Source organism: Mesoplodon bidens, assembly GCF_964165515.1.
Source record: "Mesoplodon bidens genome assembly, chromosome: 5".
NCBI classification, from domain to species: domain Eukaryota; kingdom Metazoa; phylum Chordata; class Mammalia; order Artiodactyla; family Ziphiidae; genus Mesoplodon; species Mesoplodon bidens.
This window is the reverse complement of record NC_138161.1, coordinates 66,122,116-66,139,890: the sequence shown is the minus strand read 5'-3', so window position 1 is coordinate 66,139,890 and position 17,775 is coordinate 66,122,116. Positions and strand designations below refer to the sequence as shown.

Sequence of the window (17,775 nt, the reverse complement as noted above, 5' to 3'; positions counted from 1 at the left end):
GGGAGAGAGAAACAGAGACGGGGAGACAGAGTGAGACAGAGATGAGAGGTTGGCTCCCTGTTTACTCAGCCAGCTATCTTTTTGGGTGCAAACAGCCACTCCCCACCTAGCCTGAGACTATCCCTTGACCCGGCTGCCTGTCGTTGATGCCAGGAAGCAGGAACGACATGAAGCCGTGCCTTCTCAGCAGGATAAGAGCTTTGCCCCTGAGACCTGGTGGCCTTGTCCGGACTTGCTCTCTGGTTGTTTCCTGTGTGGGTATTTGGTTCCCCCCTCAGCCCAGGCCCTCAAGGAGAGGCTGGGGCTTCAGTAAAGGCAGTGTGGTCACAGTCCTGCCCGGGGCTCCTGCACAACACAGGTGTCCCTGGGCAGAGTCCCCTGTGTTCCGTCCTGAGACTCTGTCCTGCCTGTGCTCAGGCTCAAGGGCTCCTCCCAGTGCAGTGGCTGAGTGCTCAAGACTGCCAGCATGGGAGCCATACCTAAGTTCAAGGTCAATGGTAATTACATCTTTTTTTTTTTACTGAGGTATAGTTTACATATATTAAAAATGTACAAATCTTCTGCTACAGCTCCTTGAGTCCTTTCATATGCATAATAACTATGTAATCCCACTCAGGTCAAGAGATACTTGAAAAGGGGCTCCTAAGCTCACTTCAATCCTTGTGATCCTGAATTCATAGGCATATGTGACTTACACAGTTTTGTATTTCTTCACAGTGCTGGAAGCTTGCTTTGCATTTATATATAATGAAAAGTATAATCAGAAAATATATTCTCTAATTTGAAGATCCTAACTGTGGTGTGGTTTTCTTATGTTGTTCAGTCATTCACTGTCATTTCTTGCTTGAATGTAAAGGCTAAAGTTCAAACCCTCAGTAATGAGAATTTGGGGGCACAGAAAAGTGGAAGGAAATGAACTTTATGGGGCACCTTCTGTTTGCTCACTTGCTGTGTCTGTTCTGGTCTCACTTGGAGGAGAACTCCAACACGTTCCCCCAACCCAGACCGTCCAACCCCCCTCACTTGTCTCCATTTCTTCCCACAGCACTTGCCATCATTACTTATACATATAATGTACTTATTTATTAGGCTTATTGCTTGTTGTCTGTCTCCCTTGCTAGATGTAAGGTCTGTTAAGTGCAGGGATGTGAGGAGTCCCAGTGCCTAGAACGTGCCTGCCACACAGTAGGTGCTCCCTGTCGATCTGTTGGACTACCCGTGCTCCATTTCCCTAAGTGGGACATCATGCCAGAGCTTTGACCACCAAGTTGTTTTTGTTTGACTTTTTTACTTAATTGAAGTAAAGCATTCACAGAAGCTAACAATTTTCAAAGGCAATCAAAAATTTTTATGTGGGAAAACTAGATTTCATTTCCTAATCAGAAGTGGGGAGAAATTCGGGGTTGGGAGGGTCACAATCACAGGTGTCTCAATCTCTTGGTGGGTCTGCAAGCCTGAGAACAGAGCCGGCATAAGCATGATCTCTGTGGCAATCCTTGCAGGATGTAGAGGGTGAGGACAAGCATGCGGCCTGGAGTAAACACCTGACGCCTCTGCCCTCTTCTTGGGAGCTGCCATTTAGAAAACAGATTTGTGGAGAAGACCCTGATTCCCAAGACAGGGAGAACCTCATAAAGCAAGTGAAGGGAGAGAGCTCAGGGGAAGCGGGGGGGGGGGGGCAGAGGAATGCGGGTGTGGATCCTCCCACATTCTATCCTGCAAACGGGGAGGAGAGGTAGGCCTCTCTTCCTCTCTCGGCAAAGCTGGGATGAGCTTTGCAAAGCTTTGCACACACCCCCTTCCCAAGCCTCCCCCTCTTCCCCCCACTTTCTAAAAATGTGTCTGGGGAAAAAAAGGTGTAGGTCAATTCAATAGCCCTCATGGAAAGTTCCTTTAATATTTTAGGAAGATGTTAGCCACTTTTGTTCTGAGAGGCTGGGCGGGCTCACCCCTGATGCCTGCAGGTCCCATTTGGGACTGGTGTTCATTTCACTACTTACAGCCTCTCCCCATCGCACTCCAATCTATTTGGAAGCTCTCTAGATCTTCATTTTTCTCCCAGAGGGTCTGCTCACTGCAAAGCTATTTTTCCATCTCTTTGTGTTCCCCCATTAGGAGAGCAGAATCCATCAGTGGGGAATTGAGGGAAGGGAGTTGAAATTTTGCCCACCCCAATTTTTTGCCTGAAAGAGAATTTCACTTAACATTAGCCAAGCCAATCTTGCTAACAGCTAAACCTTAAAAGATCTAGGCTGACTCTGTGACTATTTGTTCTCTTCCAATCAGTATCCCTAAGACCAGCTTCCTACCCTTTGAGGACTCTAGCGAAGGCTGGACTCCAGTCCCCTCTGGCGGGGCCCAGGCTCTACTTTCCTCTGCTTACCTGAATACCACCTCTACCCCTGCCGCCCGGGGAAGGCCCATCACCAGGGGGGACAAACAACCCGTGGCTGTCCCTTCCAACTGCGCCCAGCCGCAACTCAGTTTTTACCCTTTATTTTGTATTAATTATTTAAAAATGATTATAAAGCCACCTTTATTATTTTTAATTATTTTAAGCTGTTAGGTTTAAAAGTAATTCATGTACACATGATTTTAAAAATGCAAAGCATTCAAAGGAATACACAGAAGAAAGTTAGTCTGCCTTCCAACTGCAGACCCTCAGTCTCCAGAAACAACCACTGTTCTCTTCCAGACAGTCATTATACCTACCTGTCTTTGTCACACCCACGGCAGCAAGCACTACTACGTGACCTGGCCCATCTGCAAATTCCCGGTCTCCCATCATTTCCTCCTTGCCTGCCCCCTATGGGCCATGCTGGCCTCCATATATTCCCTCAAGCAAGCTCGGCATGTCCTCGACTAGGGCCTTTGCACCTGCTGTTTCTTCTTGGCACCCTCTTCCACTAGATATTTGCACAATTTGTTCCCTCACTTCATCCTTGTCTCTGTTTAAATATCATCTCATAGACAGACCTTTGATTATCCTACCAAAAATAGCAGTCCCCATCATTCTCTGCCCTGTACCCTGCATTAACTGGCTTTGTATTGCTTATCAACAGTTCAGATTATAGAGCTATGCTTTAAATTCGTTTATCATCTATCTCCTTCATTAAAATGTAAGTTTCATGAGAGCAAGGATTTTATCTGTCTTGCTTACCATTAAACCCCCAGCACCTGGAACTGTGCCTGCCTGGTATACACAGCAGGTGTTCAACAGACATTCGTTATATGAAATGAGTAAGTGAATGAGTCCATATTTTGCTGTGCATTTGAAAATGCCAGAAAGCCCCATTTTGGCCACACTTCCAGGACAGTACCATCGAGAACCAAACCTCCTGAGTGAGGAGTACCAGGTTTGCTGAGATTATTCCCCTCAACTTTTGGCTCTGGCAGGGTGACCAATCAGCAGAGTTTGCCTGAGATTGAGGAGTTTCCTGGGACACAGGACTTTTCAGAGTTAAAAGTAGGGGAGTCCCTGGCAACCCAGGACAGTTGGCTGCTGCCCCACTGGCAGCTATCTTGAGCTCACAGCCAGTCAGCCTCTGCCTGATGCCACACACCAGTGGTCCACCCCCAGTGACACTTCAGATGACATGTGTGGGTCAAGCAACCTGCCAGCAAATGTTTACTAGGTAACAGTCACAACATTCTCCAGTAGCTGGAGAGCAGGGAAAGGAAGCACAATAATGAATAAAATAAATACAGTTTCTGTCCTCAGGAAGCTTACAGTTTAATGAAGGAGACTGATACACAAAGACGTAATTTCAATATAAAATTTAATACCCCTCTAAACTGCCTTCTCTAAAATTCCCGAATCAGCAACTTTTCTCTATCTTGGGTGTAACAATTTTAGCTGAATCAATCTGACCCAAATTGAATTTTTCCTAAAATGAACTTTTCTTCTGATAAAAATAAAATGTAGTGTAGTAGGTTGAAGAGTTGCTTCCAAAGATATCAGATCCTAATCTCTAGAACCTGTAAATGTTACCTTATTTGGAAAAAGAGTCTTTGCAGGTGTGATTAAGTTAAGGCTTTTGAGATCTGGAGATTCTTGTGGATTATCCAGGTGGGCCCTAAATCCAATCACAGGTTTCCTTAAAAGAGGGAAGCAGAAGGAGATTTGACACAGACGGGAGAAGGCAGTGTGACCATGGAGGCAAAGATGGGAGTGATGCAGCCACAAGCCCAGGCATGCCAGTAGCCACCAGAAGCTGGAGGAGGCAAGGAACAGGTTTCCCCCTCGAGTCTCTGTAAGGACCATGGCCCTGCTGACACCTTGATTTCAGCTCAGTGAAACTGATTTCAGACTTCTGCACTCTGGAACTGTGAGAGAATAACTTTCCGTTGTTTAAGCCACCAAGTCTGTGGTAATTTGTTACAGCAGCCTCATGAAACTAATACATGTACTCGAAGGAAATAAAAAGCACCTGCTATCCCACCACCCAGACATAACTACTATTAACCTACTCACATGTGAAGCATTAAAAGAAGCAATCTGTCTGGGCTCCCCAGCACCAAATGTGAACTGGCATCATTTCCTATTTAGTTGCCTATACTGCTTTTTTCCATTTAACTTTATATTGTGGAGAGCAAATAGTCTTCAGAAATATGACTTTTCACAGCTACACAGGATTGAAAACAATAGATTTATTATCATTTATTTAACCCATTCCTTAGTGTTAGACGCATAGATACTCCCCATTTTGTTATTGTAATATGGCAGTGAAATATTTGTAAATCAATTATTTGTGTGCACATCTGATTATTATCTTAGAATGGAGTCCTAGAACAGAGTTACTGTATTAAAAAATATGAGCATTTTAGGACTCTTGATAGTAATTTCAAATGACTTTCTGCAACGTCCAGCCAATTTACACCTGCAATAGAAAACTATGAAAGAGCCAGTGTCACCACAGGCTAGGCAGCATGAAATACTAACATTTAAAAAATGTTTCTTTAATATGCAAATATATTTTTCTAATACATTTATATTTTTAAAGTTTTTTTATAATTAATTAATTAATTAATTTACTGGCTGTGAGGCTTGTGGAATCTTAGTTCCCCGACCAGGGATTGAATCTGGGGCCTCGGCACTGAGAGAGCAGAGTCCTAACCCTTGGACTGCCAGGGAATTCCCCATTTATACTTTTTAAATAATTATATTTCTTCTATGAATTGTCTGTTGAGGTTCTTTGCTCATTTGTTTTGCAGGGTGTTATCTGTTTATTTTTTATTGATAGGTAGGAGTTTTATATAATTAAAAATATTAATCTCCTGTCATCTTTATTGTAAATGTTTTCCATAGTCATTTGCCTTTTAATTTTGTTAATGTATTTTAAAATTTATTTATTTTATTATTTTTGGCTGCGTTGGGTCTTGGTTGCTGCACACGGGTGGCATGTGGGATCTTCCTGGACCAGGATTCGAACCCATGTCCCCTGAATTGGCAGGCGGATTCTTAACCACTGCACCACCGGGGAAGCCCTGTTAATGTATTTTTAAATAGAGAAAACAATAATCTATATGTAGTTTAGTTTGTTAAATTTGTCTTTGGTGATTTTTTTTTTCCTTTGCTTTTATTCTTAGAAAGCCCTTCTCCACCCTGAAATTCGCTAAATGGTAAGAATGTAACTTGACTTCTCCCCTTTCCCAACACTTAGCCAATTTTCCTAACATTATTTATTGAATTGTTCCTTCACCAGTTTGGGATGTTTTCCTTATTTCATATTAAATTATTTAATGCCTGAGCCTATTTAAGAGCTGTTAAATCTATTTTGAAAATATTGTGGTAGTTCTGAGACAGAATGGTAAATCTTTACTTCCATTTACTAGCTGTACAAACCCAGGCAAAAGTCACTCGGAGCCTCAATTTACTCATCTGTAAAAGAGGCAATAAAACCTATTTCACAGAGTTATTTGAGGATAGAATGAAATAATATTTTTAATAAGCTTATCATATAGTAAGCACTCAATAAGTGGCAGATATCATAATTATTATTCTATTAATATTTTTCTAATTCTGTTATATTCCATTGAAATGTTATTCTACTTCAGCTGTGCAAGTGAGTTTAAATAAATCATTGTAAGAATGCGTGACAATGTGATAGAGCTGTTCCCATGTCCCTGGAGAAGGTCTGCTTGTATTTTCATAATTCATCACTGTGATCAAAGCAATCTACTCAATGATAAATTTTTCCACATAGTTAACATCACTAGGTCTTACGTATGTAGAACTCAGTTGTCACAACAAAACATTTTTATTTCATTTCTTAGTGTCACTAAACTATGTTTAAATACAATGTTAAGTTTTCTTGAGATTTGACAACTAGCGGACAATAACATTGCTTTGGTATTTTTTGTCGCTGTGGGAGATAGAATGATTAGCAATGTCAGGGAACACAAGTGGGGAGAGATCGGCATGGGTTTTCTTCTGAGCCTCTAAACAAGATCTAAGAAGAAACTTGTATTTCTCAAGTCTCTAGACAAGAATTCCTATCTACCCCCATCTATCATAGAATGAAATTTAGTTAAATTAGACTCATTCAGTTAGTTAACGTGATGATATTGTAGTCTTATTCAAGGATGAAACTGTATAGTGATAAGAAGACTAAAACTATGCAGAAAACAAACAAGAAAGTCTTATGCACAAATTAAAAGAACAGTAAGATATATTTTTGGTTGACTGAGATTGTCAAACAGTTTAACAAATTGAAAATACCCAGTGTTGGCAAGGCTGCAGGAAAAAGAACATTCTTGTCTCTCTACAGAACCATTTGGCAACATGTGACAAAATTTTAAATAAGCACTTTTTACTCAGTAAATCTTTTTCTGTGATTTTTTCATAAGGATATAAATAGACAAAAGTATAAAGATATATGTACAAAAATGTTCACTATAATGTTGTTTATAAAAAGCAAAGTGTTAAGAAACAAAAAGTCCTGGGACTTCCCTGGCAGTCCAGTGGTTAAGACTTCCACTGCAGGGGGCATGGGTTTGATCCCTGGTTGGGGAAGTAAAATCTCTCATGCTGCATGGTGCAGCCCCAAAAAAAAGAAGAAGAAGAAGAAAGAAAGAAACAAAAAGTCTAAATGTCCATCAGTAGGAAACTGGTTTAAGAAATCATTGTGTATATGAGACAATACTCTGTAAAAATAGTGCCTCTCTGTATTTGTTACCATGGAAAGATGGTCACATTGTTGAATTAGCACCATTCCAAAACAGCATTATGTAGTATTGAGGAACAAAAGTTGGGAGAGAGAACGGGAGAGACAGAGAGAGAGAGAAAGACAGAGAGATCTGTAAGGATGTCTCCTGAAATGTTAATAGAAAATATGCCTAGGACGTGAGATTTCAGGTGATTTATACTTTGTCCTTTATATTCTTCTGGATTGCTTTAATTTTTACAATAAAAATTTAGTTTGGTTTAGAAAAACAGAACACAACAAAAACACTATGCAAAAAGTAAAAGAATGAAGGAAATAACCCTGTATTAATCGTAGTTGTCTCTGGTCTTTAAGAAGAGAGACCAAGGGTTCCTTTCTACTTTCCCCCATTTTCCAAATTGTCTTTTATTGAGGATGATTATTTTTATTGAGTATTATATATCATGATGATGATGATAATCTGACAGACACATGAGACCTACAACCTTTCCTCCTGGTTTCTGGGAAAGACTCCTCTGTAGTGGGAGGGTCAAAGGCTGCCCAAATTAATGACTTAGCCATGCAGAGTGGAGGCTCATTTGCCTTCTGCCCTAGATCTCAAGGTCCTCTCAGATCTTTTTTTTTTTTTTTTTTGTGGTACGCGGGCCTCTCACTGTTGTGGCCTCTCCCATTGTGGAGCACAGGCTCTGGACCAGCAGGCCCAGTGGCCATGACTCACGGGCCCAGCCGCTCCGCGGCATGTGGAATCTTCCTGGACCGGGGCACGAACCCGTGTCCGCCCCATCGGCAGGCGGACTCTCAACCACTGCACCACCAGGGAAGCCCCCTCTTAGATCTTTAAGAGTCCCCTCAGCTGGTTTATGTTGGCTTTTCAAGTGGTCAACATTTATGACCACTTTTTTTGTTTGTATGTTTTGACCTAATTTTTTTATTAAAAAATTAATGGGGGGCTGCCCTGGTGGCGCAGTGGTTAAGAATCTGCCTGCCAATGCAGGGGACATGGGTTCAAGCCCTGGTCCGGGAAGATCCCACAGCTGCTGAGCAACTAAGCCCGTGCACCTCAACTACTGAGCCTGTGCTCTAGAGCCCCCGTGAGCTGCAACTATTGAAGCCCGTGTGCCTAGAGCCCGTGCTCCGCAACAAGAGAAGCCACCACAATAAGCCTGTGCACCGCAACGAAGAGTAGCCCCTGCTCACCACAACTAAGGAAAGCCCGCACACAGCAACAAAGACCCAATGCAGCAAAAATAAATAAATAAATAAATTTATTTATTTATTTATTTTAAAAAATTAATGTATTTTTAGTGGATTAGATTTTGAAAGTTAAAGTATAAAGAAGCAGGGAAAACTATCTATAATCCCATCATTGAAATAAATAGCTATTAATCTTGTGAACATCTTTCTTTTTAATCATGTCTTAATATACAACTGTGTACCTGCTTTTTCCAGTTATCATAGTGAGTGTTTCCCTGTATCACTGAAAACTCCTAAATCTATTTTAATGGTCCACACCCAATTTTTAAAAAGCATTCATTTATCCCTATATAATTTCAAACTGAAGAACATTTATATGCTCAAAATAAGTTCATTTCAAGAGCCATAAGAAAGATTCCTTCCCAGGGTTGGAGCCTAGATCTGGTCCTTACCAATAATTGCAACTCCTTCATAATCTTAATTTCAAACATCCCCTCTGACCACCCTACTCCAACAGTCTGCTGACCTCACTGGGATGAATGACCCATTGATCTACTTTTTCATTGTTACTCACCTGCCTTAGGCCCTCATTTCCCTTCTTATCCAGACAAATTTCTATGGTCAATTATTTCAATCACTCCCTTGCACACACTCTCATATCCCTCCTCCTCTTTTTCTAGCTGAGCCTCAACCTTGGTCAAACCCAACTCTTCACCTACTCTGCACCTCCCCACCTGCAGCCAAATGTCCAAGCCCTATTTTTAATGCTGTCTTTAAGGACATGCTCTAAGGGTGAGAGGGAGGGAGACGCAAGAGGGAAGAGATATGGGGACATATGTATATGTATAACTGATTCATTTTGTTATAAAGCAGAAACTAACACACCATTGTAAAGCAATTATCCTCCAATAAAGATTTAAAAAAAAAAAAAGACATGCTCTAAGCATTTATTCTCCTTTCTCATTTTCCTCTGGGGACCCTATTTGGTGACCATACAGCTGCTATATAGGTGTTCTGCTCTTGCCCATCCACCCTCCACCAATCCAACTCACTGGCCTAACCTGCACTCCCTCTCGGCTGCTTTTCCCAGAATCTTTTCTCTTCCCAGCTTTCTGACCTCTTGGTTGACTTCTGTTTGTTCTCTCTCCCTTCTCTACCCACCTACCTCTTTGTGCAACCCCCAAAAGAAACACAGAAGGAATAGCCTGAAATGAATTAGCCATGGGGGTAGCATCTGGAGCCTCAGGGTCCTGTCCTGCTAGGGGGCAGAGTGACCTTGGGCCAGTCACTTCATTCTCTGGTTCTTAGTTTCCTCCCTATATAATGACACGCATTTGGTTACATAAATGTGGAGATGATTTAACCCAGTTCTTACACACAAACAAACATGATTCTGAAAATTTAAGAAAGGAAAAATTTAGCAAACAGTCCCACTACCTTACTTTCCTCACTATACCATCCTACTTCCATCACCAAGATAATGGCAACCATCTGGTGAGTATTATTATTGTAATTTTAGTGCTGAAACTTTCCTTGGCCCATCCGTGCATCCCACCCAGTAACCATAACGGAAATCCAAACACTCACCGTGAATTTCTCATAGAGCTCATAAGTCAGGAGAGGGTTGGGCAGCTCCCTAAAGTAGAGCTTGCAGAGGGAGCCCACACAGTGGATGTCCTGGAGGTACACTTCCCTTGTCAGATCTGGACATTGATCTGAGCCAAACTCTTGCCTGAAACAACACAGACAGAGACATAACAATCCCAGGAACATGTGTTCCATGTCAGCAGCTACTTGGCTGCTTAGGGGGTAAAAAGACCCTAAACTGCTGATTTGACCATATTTTTGACCTTGATTCAAAAAGACCTTCTATTTCAGGCACAAGGAAGCTACAGGAAAGATTTCCACTTCAGGTCTGGATCTTCCCTGCAGAAGCTGCTGTAATTAGAAAGACATAATCCCATTTACAAATGGATTTCTCATGTCTGTAGTCTCAATTATGAACAGTGGGGAAATATGAAAACAATTTTCCAAAAACCCTGTTGAGAATTCAGTTTTTCCAAAATATTGTTTTAAATGAACTTCTCTTTCTTGGAGGAGAGACCAAAACCAGGGTGAGTCAGATTGTTATCATTCACGTCCACATATTCATGTCAGCAAACCTGTTTTATCTGGAGACTCAAACTCAAGGTTTGAGAACTTCAATCAACTCTCCCTTTGATGCTGAATGGAAACTTCTAGGCTGCTTGATAGTGACTCCCACAGGACAAATGAGCTTACAAATATCTTCTCTTTTTTTTTTTTTTTTTTGCGGTACGCGGGCCTCTCACCGCCGCGGCCTCTTCCGCTGCAGAGCACAGGGTCTGGACGCACAGGCTCAGCGGCCATGGCTCACGGGCCCAGCCGCTCCGCGGCATGTGGGATCTTCCCAGACCGGGGCACGAACCCGTGTCCCCTGCATCGGCAGGAGGACTCTCAACCACTGCGCCACCAGGGAAGCCCACAAACATCTTCTTAAACAACCTATAGTGGGGTGCTTGGGAGCATTGTCAGATTCCAGGCCTCATTTCTAATTAAAAAAAATTTACTAACAAGGTTACATGAATATACTGCCTCAAATAATATATACTTACAAGTTAAAAATCGATTTAGGGCCTTCCTGGTTGCTCAGTTGTTGGGAGTCCGCCTGCCAATGCAGGGTACGCGGCTTTGAGCCCTGGTCCGGGAAGATCCCACAGGCCGCGGAGCAACTAGGCCCGTGCACCACAGCTCCTGAGCCTGCGCTCTGGAGCCCACGAGCCACACCTACTGGGGCCCGCGCGCGCGCGCCTAGAGCCCAAGCTCCGCAACGGGGAGTGGCCCCCGCTCGCCGCAACTAGAGAAAGCCACGTGCAGCAACGAAGACCCCAATGCAGCCAAAAATAAATAATAAATAAATAAATTTATTTTTTTTTAAATCTATTTAAAAGATGATAAATCTGAGCTTTAATGCAGAAGGGAAGTTAGCTTTCTTGAGAGTATTCATTTGGTCAAACATGTAGTGACAAAGTCAACCGGACTCTCAGAACCAGCATCTTGAAACAGCTTGCTGCCCATTCTCCTGTAGTCGGGTTCTGCCCCTTTAATAAAGGGAAGGGAAATCCCTGATGCTGTCAGAACCTGACAGGAACTGAGTGAGGCCTTGAAAAGCAAACCATGCAATGGCCTCAAATTCATAGGCATGTGTTTTTCTTACGAGGGCAGAACACAAACAATCTAGAGCTTATTCATTTAGCCAGAAATTTCCCTTGTCAAGGCTAAGGTCAGTCCTTAAGTGAAAAAGAATTGGCCATTGTCCAAATGTCCTTCTACGATACCAGCTACTGTGTAGTATGTTTCAGAGCTAAGAGTAAACCGTTAAAAATACTTGCTGTTGAAACTCTGAAAAATGTCACGTGAGTAAATTAGTGAAATGATGTAAGCACACAGATCTGTTAAAACCCTTTGGCTGCAATAAACCTGTTATTTTTTAACAGCTATCACTTCTCTGGGAGTAAAAAGAATGTTTTATTCCTTTGGTATAGTTTCATGACAATTGAGATTTGAGGAGGAGGGGCAGAAAACTAAATAGGAGGAAGAAGATAAAAAAATGAATTACCTGCACAATGTAAATTTTACATATTAATCTTGTAACAAGAATGTTTTATTTGAAAAGTCTACGTTTGTAACTAAAGAATATATAATAAATATATTAAAATATGTTATTTTTGTATTAAAGAACAATATTCAAAATACATAAACCTATTCTTTTAGTCATGGAACAGTACATATATTATATATAATGTATATATTCTATATATACACTATAGGCACTCCCTTTATTTTACAGATATAATACATATAAAGAAGATTACTGTCCTCTTAATTCAGTGTGATAGAAATTTCTTCCAAAAAATTCTAGGATGCATTTTAGAATTGTTTAGGATAAATCCATAGAATTGGAAATAGTTCCTCTATCAATAATTTTAAAAACACAGGCATCCATTAGAGAAATGCACAATCAGGCAGACTTCTGATTTCTCGACCAGATGAAATATCAAATGTTGAGTGTGTGCCAGCAGAAAAACTCACGATGACCTGCAAGTTCTGAATACCATGTAATGGGGATCTGAGCTGTGGGTAGGCAAGTGAGTAATAATAAATCAGTTTTTCCCAACTTGCAATTTAAATCATTTGAGTTCAATTGACTCTACCTAAGAGGGATAAATCTGGTGCAAGACATAGGAACAGATGAAAAGCCCTCAGGAGTTTTTGTTGGAAAGAATTACATCAGACTGGAGAGCTTCCTGATTAGATTAAGAAGAGTTAGGCCTGTGAAAACATCAGCACTTGATCCTCTGCCCTGCCATCCTTCCCTCAATCCCTTCAGCTTTTAATACCCCCAACACCTGCAGATAGACGTATGGACAGAGGAAGGATCATGGAAGAATCCTTTGCGGGGGCTATTCTTGGGCTTACCTTAGCCGTTGTATGTTTGAGGTGACTCCTGAAAGCCGATAAATTCCATCCACAATGCCGTGAGTCTCTATAAATTCTGCACAGCTCTTCAATACATATGGAACTATGCAAAGGAAAAGAAAAAATAAAGTATTAGGTATAAGTCTGACTGTCTTTTAATGATAGCCTTTTAAAAATCCAGGTAACTTCAAAGAGAAGTAAGTATGGAATGCATATGAGCTACAAGTGGAAACAATTACTTGTAAATGGTAGATGATGTTCTTCGATATTTAAAAAAAAATCATAGGGTTTTGTTAAAGTTTAGAAAACCCATGTGTTTTAAAAGTTAGGTCCTTTTTTTTTTTTAAGAATTTGTAAAATATGCTAACACTTAGATTTTTGAAACCAGCAGTGACCTTGGAAATCCCACAACACAATCTCCTCATGTCACTGGTTCTCCCAGTGTGGTCCCCTGACCAGTAGCACCAGCATCTCCTGGGAACCTGTTGGGAATGCAAATTCCCAGGCCCCACTCACACCCACTGAATCAGAAATTCTGGAGGTGGCGCCCAGCAATCTGTGTTTTAAAAAGCCTTCTAGGTGACTGTTGTGTGATAAAATTAGAGAACTCTTGCCTAGTCTACACATGAACAAACCAAGGGGCAGGTAAATTTATTTACCTCACTCAAGAGTACTTGTTGCTTATGAAAAGTGATTTAACACATGGAAAAATGCTTCTGATGTAGGTAGGTAAAAGAAGAACAAGGCACAAAATCTAATATACCCTGTGAATTCAGCTATGTTTAAAAAACTGCAAAGGGAAAAAAGACTGGAAGAATATCTGCCAAAATGTTAAAGGTGATTTAAAGGTGTTAAGTGGCTTTTTTTAAAGGTGAGAACCTCCCCCCCACCCCCCGCCGGCACCACCACCAAATGGGTCAAACCAGTCATTGATAGAATGGACATCATATAAGGGACCAAGGTGGCCTCTCAAATTCCTGCCACTCCAGAAGTCCAGTGTCTGGGTAGAAGGGTCTGGCTATGCTGTTCTCTCCTCAGGGTTGAACCTGAGGAGAGAAGCAGCCCAGCCAGCTCAGTGACCCAGAATGATAGCCACAGGCCTTCTGGATGGCATGGAGAGAGTGGCAAGTCACTTGCCACTTTGGTCCTTGGGCAGATCCACCGGAGGTCCCTCTGTGAGAGTGTTGTAGATGGTCTGGAACTACCAAAGCCTTGGGTGCTGAAGTCCTCAGGCACAGAGGTGGTATGGGAACTCCATGAACCAGGGCTTGGGTTAGCACTGTGCTCACTCCCCGAAAACATACTCAGTCCATTAATGCCTTGGATTAGACTAAAGCCCATCCATTAATGCTTAATGCACATGATCATACCCACACACAATACTAAGCTGGACTGGACCTTTACATGGGTAGATACTAGGTGTTCAGGCTCAACGTTCTTCCTGGATTCTCTATTACAATACTTTCTAAACAACTCCCCCATCATTTCCTCCAACCACTAACTATCATTTTAGGTGCTGAGTAAAATTCATCATACTTAAAGTACTCCACCCACCTCTCAAAGGCTGTGCATCCCCAGAGCCTTTCTTCTCCAGGACACATCCATGTTTTGCCCCTTTCATTCATGACCAACTGGTGAGAAGCTTCTTAGTTACCCAAGGTGGAAAGAGGGCAGGAAGTGAACTTGGGATTGGAAATATTGAGATCAGAGACCACAGAGGTGGAACTATTCCCTGTGAGTGAATACAGGGTAGGAGTGGGTGTGGTGGAGAAGGGGCTGTGAGTGTGGGCAGGGGTCCAGAGCCCCTGCCTGGCTTCAATTAGAAAAGCTATACTTTGATCTATTTTATGAAATAGGGTTCTTAGTGAGAGCCCTATTTATGCCTCATGCCTCTAAATAAATTTTATAAATAAATAAATAAGCAAACAGAGTTCCCATGCTTAAAAAAGCTGTATTGTTTAAAAAAAAAAAAAACCCTATTGTGCACAGTAGGTTGACTATTTCCCACCCACAAGATGTTGTTCTGTAACCTGCCACACAAGGTCATGGTCAAGAGCACAGGTTTGAATGCCAAACTGCCTTTGTAACCTTGGGCAAAATATGCAATAATTCCGTTTCTTAGTTTCCACATCTGTAAAATGAGGATAACAGTGATATTAACCTCATAGCTAGGATTGAAGTAATACTTGTAAATACTTAGCACAGACCCTGGTATGTAAGCAGCATTCTACAATGACAGTTATTTCTATTTGAAGCTTCTATATGATGTAAATTTATCATTTGTGAGATTCAGTCTTGGTGAAAACAGTTTGCTGCCTCCCATCTGATGGGCAGTTGCGGTAGAGCTGACCAACCTCTTACAAGTCAACACTCACCTCCCTATTCAGAGTGGCTTTTGTGTCCCTCTCTGGTTGAGGTCACTTTTCTATGCATTGAGGTGTATCTTCATAATACAAAGGCAGCAGTCCTGACCCAACAGTGTACAGATTTCGTTAGCAGTCCTGGAACTGTGCTTGACCTTGATGTGTTTCACAATGTGAGTCTGTACCAAGGTATATGGCTGTTGCACAGCACAGGTGGACTTGAGAGCTCGGAGCATTCCCAAACAGGACTCAAAGACAAAAGCCTCAGCCTCAAAGGGCTTCTATAAGGAACACTCCACAGACGGGCAGTGCAGGGCCAACAATCTGTCCTATCCCATTCCCAAAGACCCAACTCCCAGTAGCATGGCTCTCAGTTGTATAACCTCAGGCTCCATTTGTTTCAAAGGTGAGGAAAACACATTCCCGGATGGAGCCTCTGCCATAAATTTTGTACAGCGGCCCCAGAACCTCTAGTCCACAGCTCTGTTTAAACAGGAGGCAATATTAAAACAACCCAAGGGAAAAGGCCATGGTCCTGGTCCCTGAGGCGTGTTAGCTTTCTTGGATTCTCGTCTTGGGCCGAGTTGGAAGACGTAGGAATTCTCCATCATACTCAGTAAATGAGAAAGGATCCACTTGATCTCTGTAATCATCCAGCTCTAGAGCCAGAGCAGTGGTTCTCAGACTGTGGTCCCTACATGAAGTCTAGCAGCAGCAGGTGCTTCCCAGGTGATTCTGATGCACGCTGAAGTTGAAGAACGACTGTCTAGACCAGAGCTTCTCATATTTTAATGTGGATACAAATCCCCGGGGATCTTGTTAACATGCAGATTCCAATGGGAGGGTGGAGGGAGGGAGTCAAGAATTTGCATTTCTAGCAAATTACCAGGTGATTCAGATACAGCCAATCTGCAGCCCATACTTTGGGGAGCAAGGCTCTAAAGGTAATACTGGTCGGTGGTGTTGCAGGGGCTGCCAAGAGTATCGTCTCAAAGTCTCAGAATTCTTTAGGCTGTTGTTCCTGGGGCCCAACCAAACTGGGGACGCCCTAGGATTCTGGACAGGATAGAAGCTTGATACAAAATGGCTGAGTAGGTATAGATGGAAAGAAAGCCTCCATTGTCTGTTTAGGTCGCTACAGAAGGTTGGAGCCACAGAACTAGTTCTGTGGGATTTATCATGGACCCAAAGAACATTAAGTCTCCTCCTACAGAGGTACACACAGTTGCTGATTATGATATAACATTATGACTTCTTTGAATTATCGCACTGATGGTTCTCTAAGTCCCTTTTTTGTTTAGTTTGGTTTGGTTTTTCCTGGAGCAGCGATCTTTAACGTTAAATTTTAATCGGAGCACAAAATAAATCCTGAGGTGGTTTCTGACGGAAAAGAAGGCTTTGCCTTTGATTTATGCTTTACAATTTACAGAACGTTTTAAAGTCCTTTGTTTCATTTGGTCCAACTTGCTACAACTAAGAGTCATTTTATACTCATAAATAACGTGGGGGTGCTTCTTTCCTCAATTCCAAACATCTTCAAGGGTTTAGGGCAGAAAAGGTCAGCAATCAAATCATTTCTCTGAACTCCCCCAGAGGTAATGACTGCTAAGGTGCCCCACTTCCCTGTATGGCTGGAATCTGATCAGATCTGGAGATGGAGATTGGAACAAACACAGTTTTATTTGATCAGTTGTGTGATCATGGCAGCCTCATTCTTTCACAGTGCAAATTGCATTTGTGTTTTAGGGAAATACGGCACTCCTCCCGCCCCATTCTGGATGTTTGTTAAGGTCCTGTACTGGTCATATTTCATTCCCTCTCTGGGTCCTGCATCCCTAACCGTCAGAGTAAAGTCCAGTGGTACATATATGCAATGGACTACACTCAGCAATAACAAGGGATGATATAGCATATGGGTGATAGAAGCCATTCTATAGAAGAGTACATGCTATATGATTCCATCCACATAGAACTCAAGAAAATGCAAACTAATTTATAGTGGGTGAAAGCAGGGAAGAGGCAGGAGGCAGGAGCTGTGGAGGGGCCGAGGAAACTTTTGGGCATGATGGATATATTCATCACCTTGACTGAGGTGATAGAAAGGACCAAGGATCACTGGTGGATGAAGAACTGGTACTTGCAGGGGGAGAGTCAGAGAGAGGCTAGCCGCTGAACAGGGAAGAAATCTTTGAGAATCTCCTGCTGTGCACAGGGGAGAGAGTGAGGGCTTCAGGCAGCTCTGCTGTGCTGTGAATAAGCCTGCTCTACTACGGCATTTTTAAAGAGATGAAGTAAAGATTTCAATCACTTTTCTATTATTTCTGGTTGTCAGCAGAGAACTTCCCAGCTTTCCATTCTGCAGGAATCTAAGAGTTGTCAGAGTGGCTCCTGTACCTTCTCCCTCTGCCAGCTCCTGCTCTGTATTTCTCTCCCCTCCTTCCTCGATCCTGCAACTCCATCTCTCCTGTGCATCCATCTCTCCTGAGCCTCCATGTCTCCTGCACCTCCATGTCTCCTGCGCCTCCATCTCTCCTGCGTCTCCATGTATCCTGCGC

The 17,775-nt window shown here is 42.3% G+C and overlaps 1 protein-coding gene across 1 annotated transcript in view; it reads right to left on the bottom strand.

Annotated features, from left to right (window-relative positions):
• Positions 1–17,775, bottom strand: part of ARHGAP31 (Rho GTPase activating protein 31) — a 112,552-nt gene that overhangs the window by 34,814 nt on the left and 59,963 nt on the right. Inside the window, exons 2-3 of the mRNA XM_081234667.1 lie at positions 12,858–12,960; positions 9,948–10,092 (exon numbers count right to left, since the gene is read on the bottom strand). Of these exons, the coding sequence (XP_081090793.1) occupies positions 9,948–10,092; positions 12,858–12,960 (248 nt within the window). The remainder of the gene's footprint in view (positions 1–9,947; positions 10,093–12,857; positions 12,961–17,775) is intronic.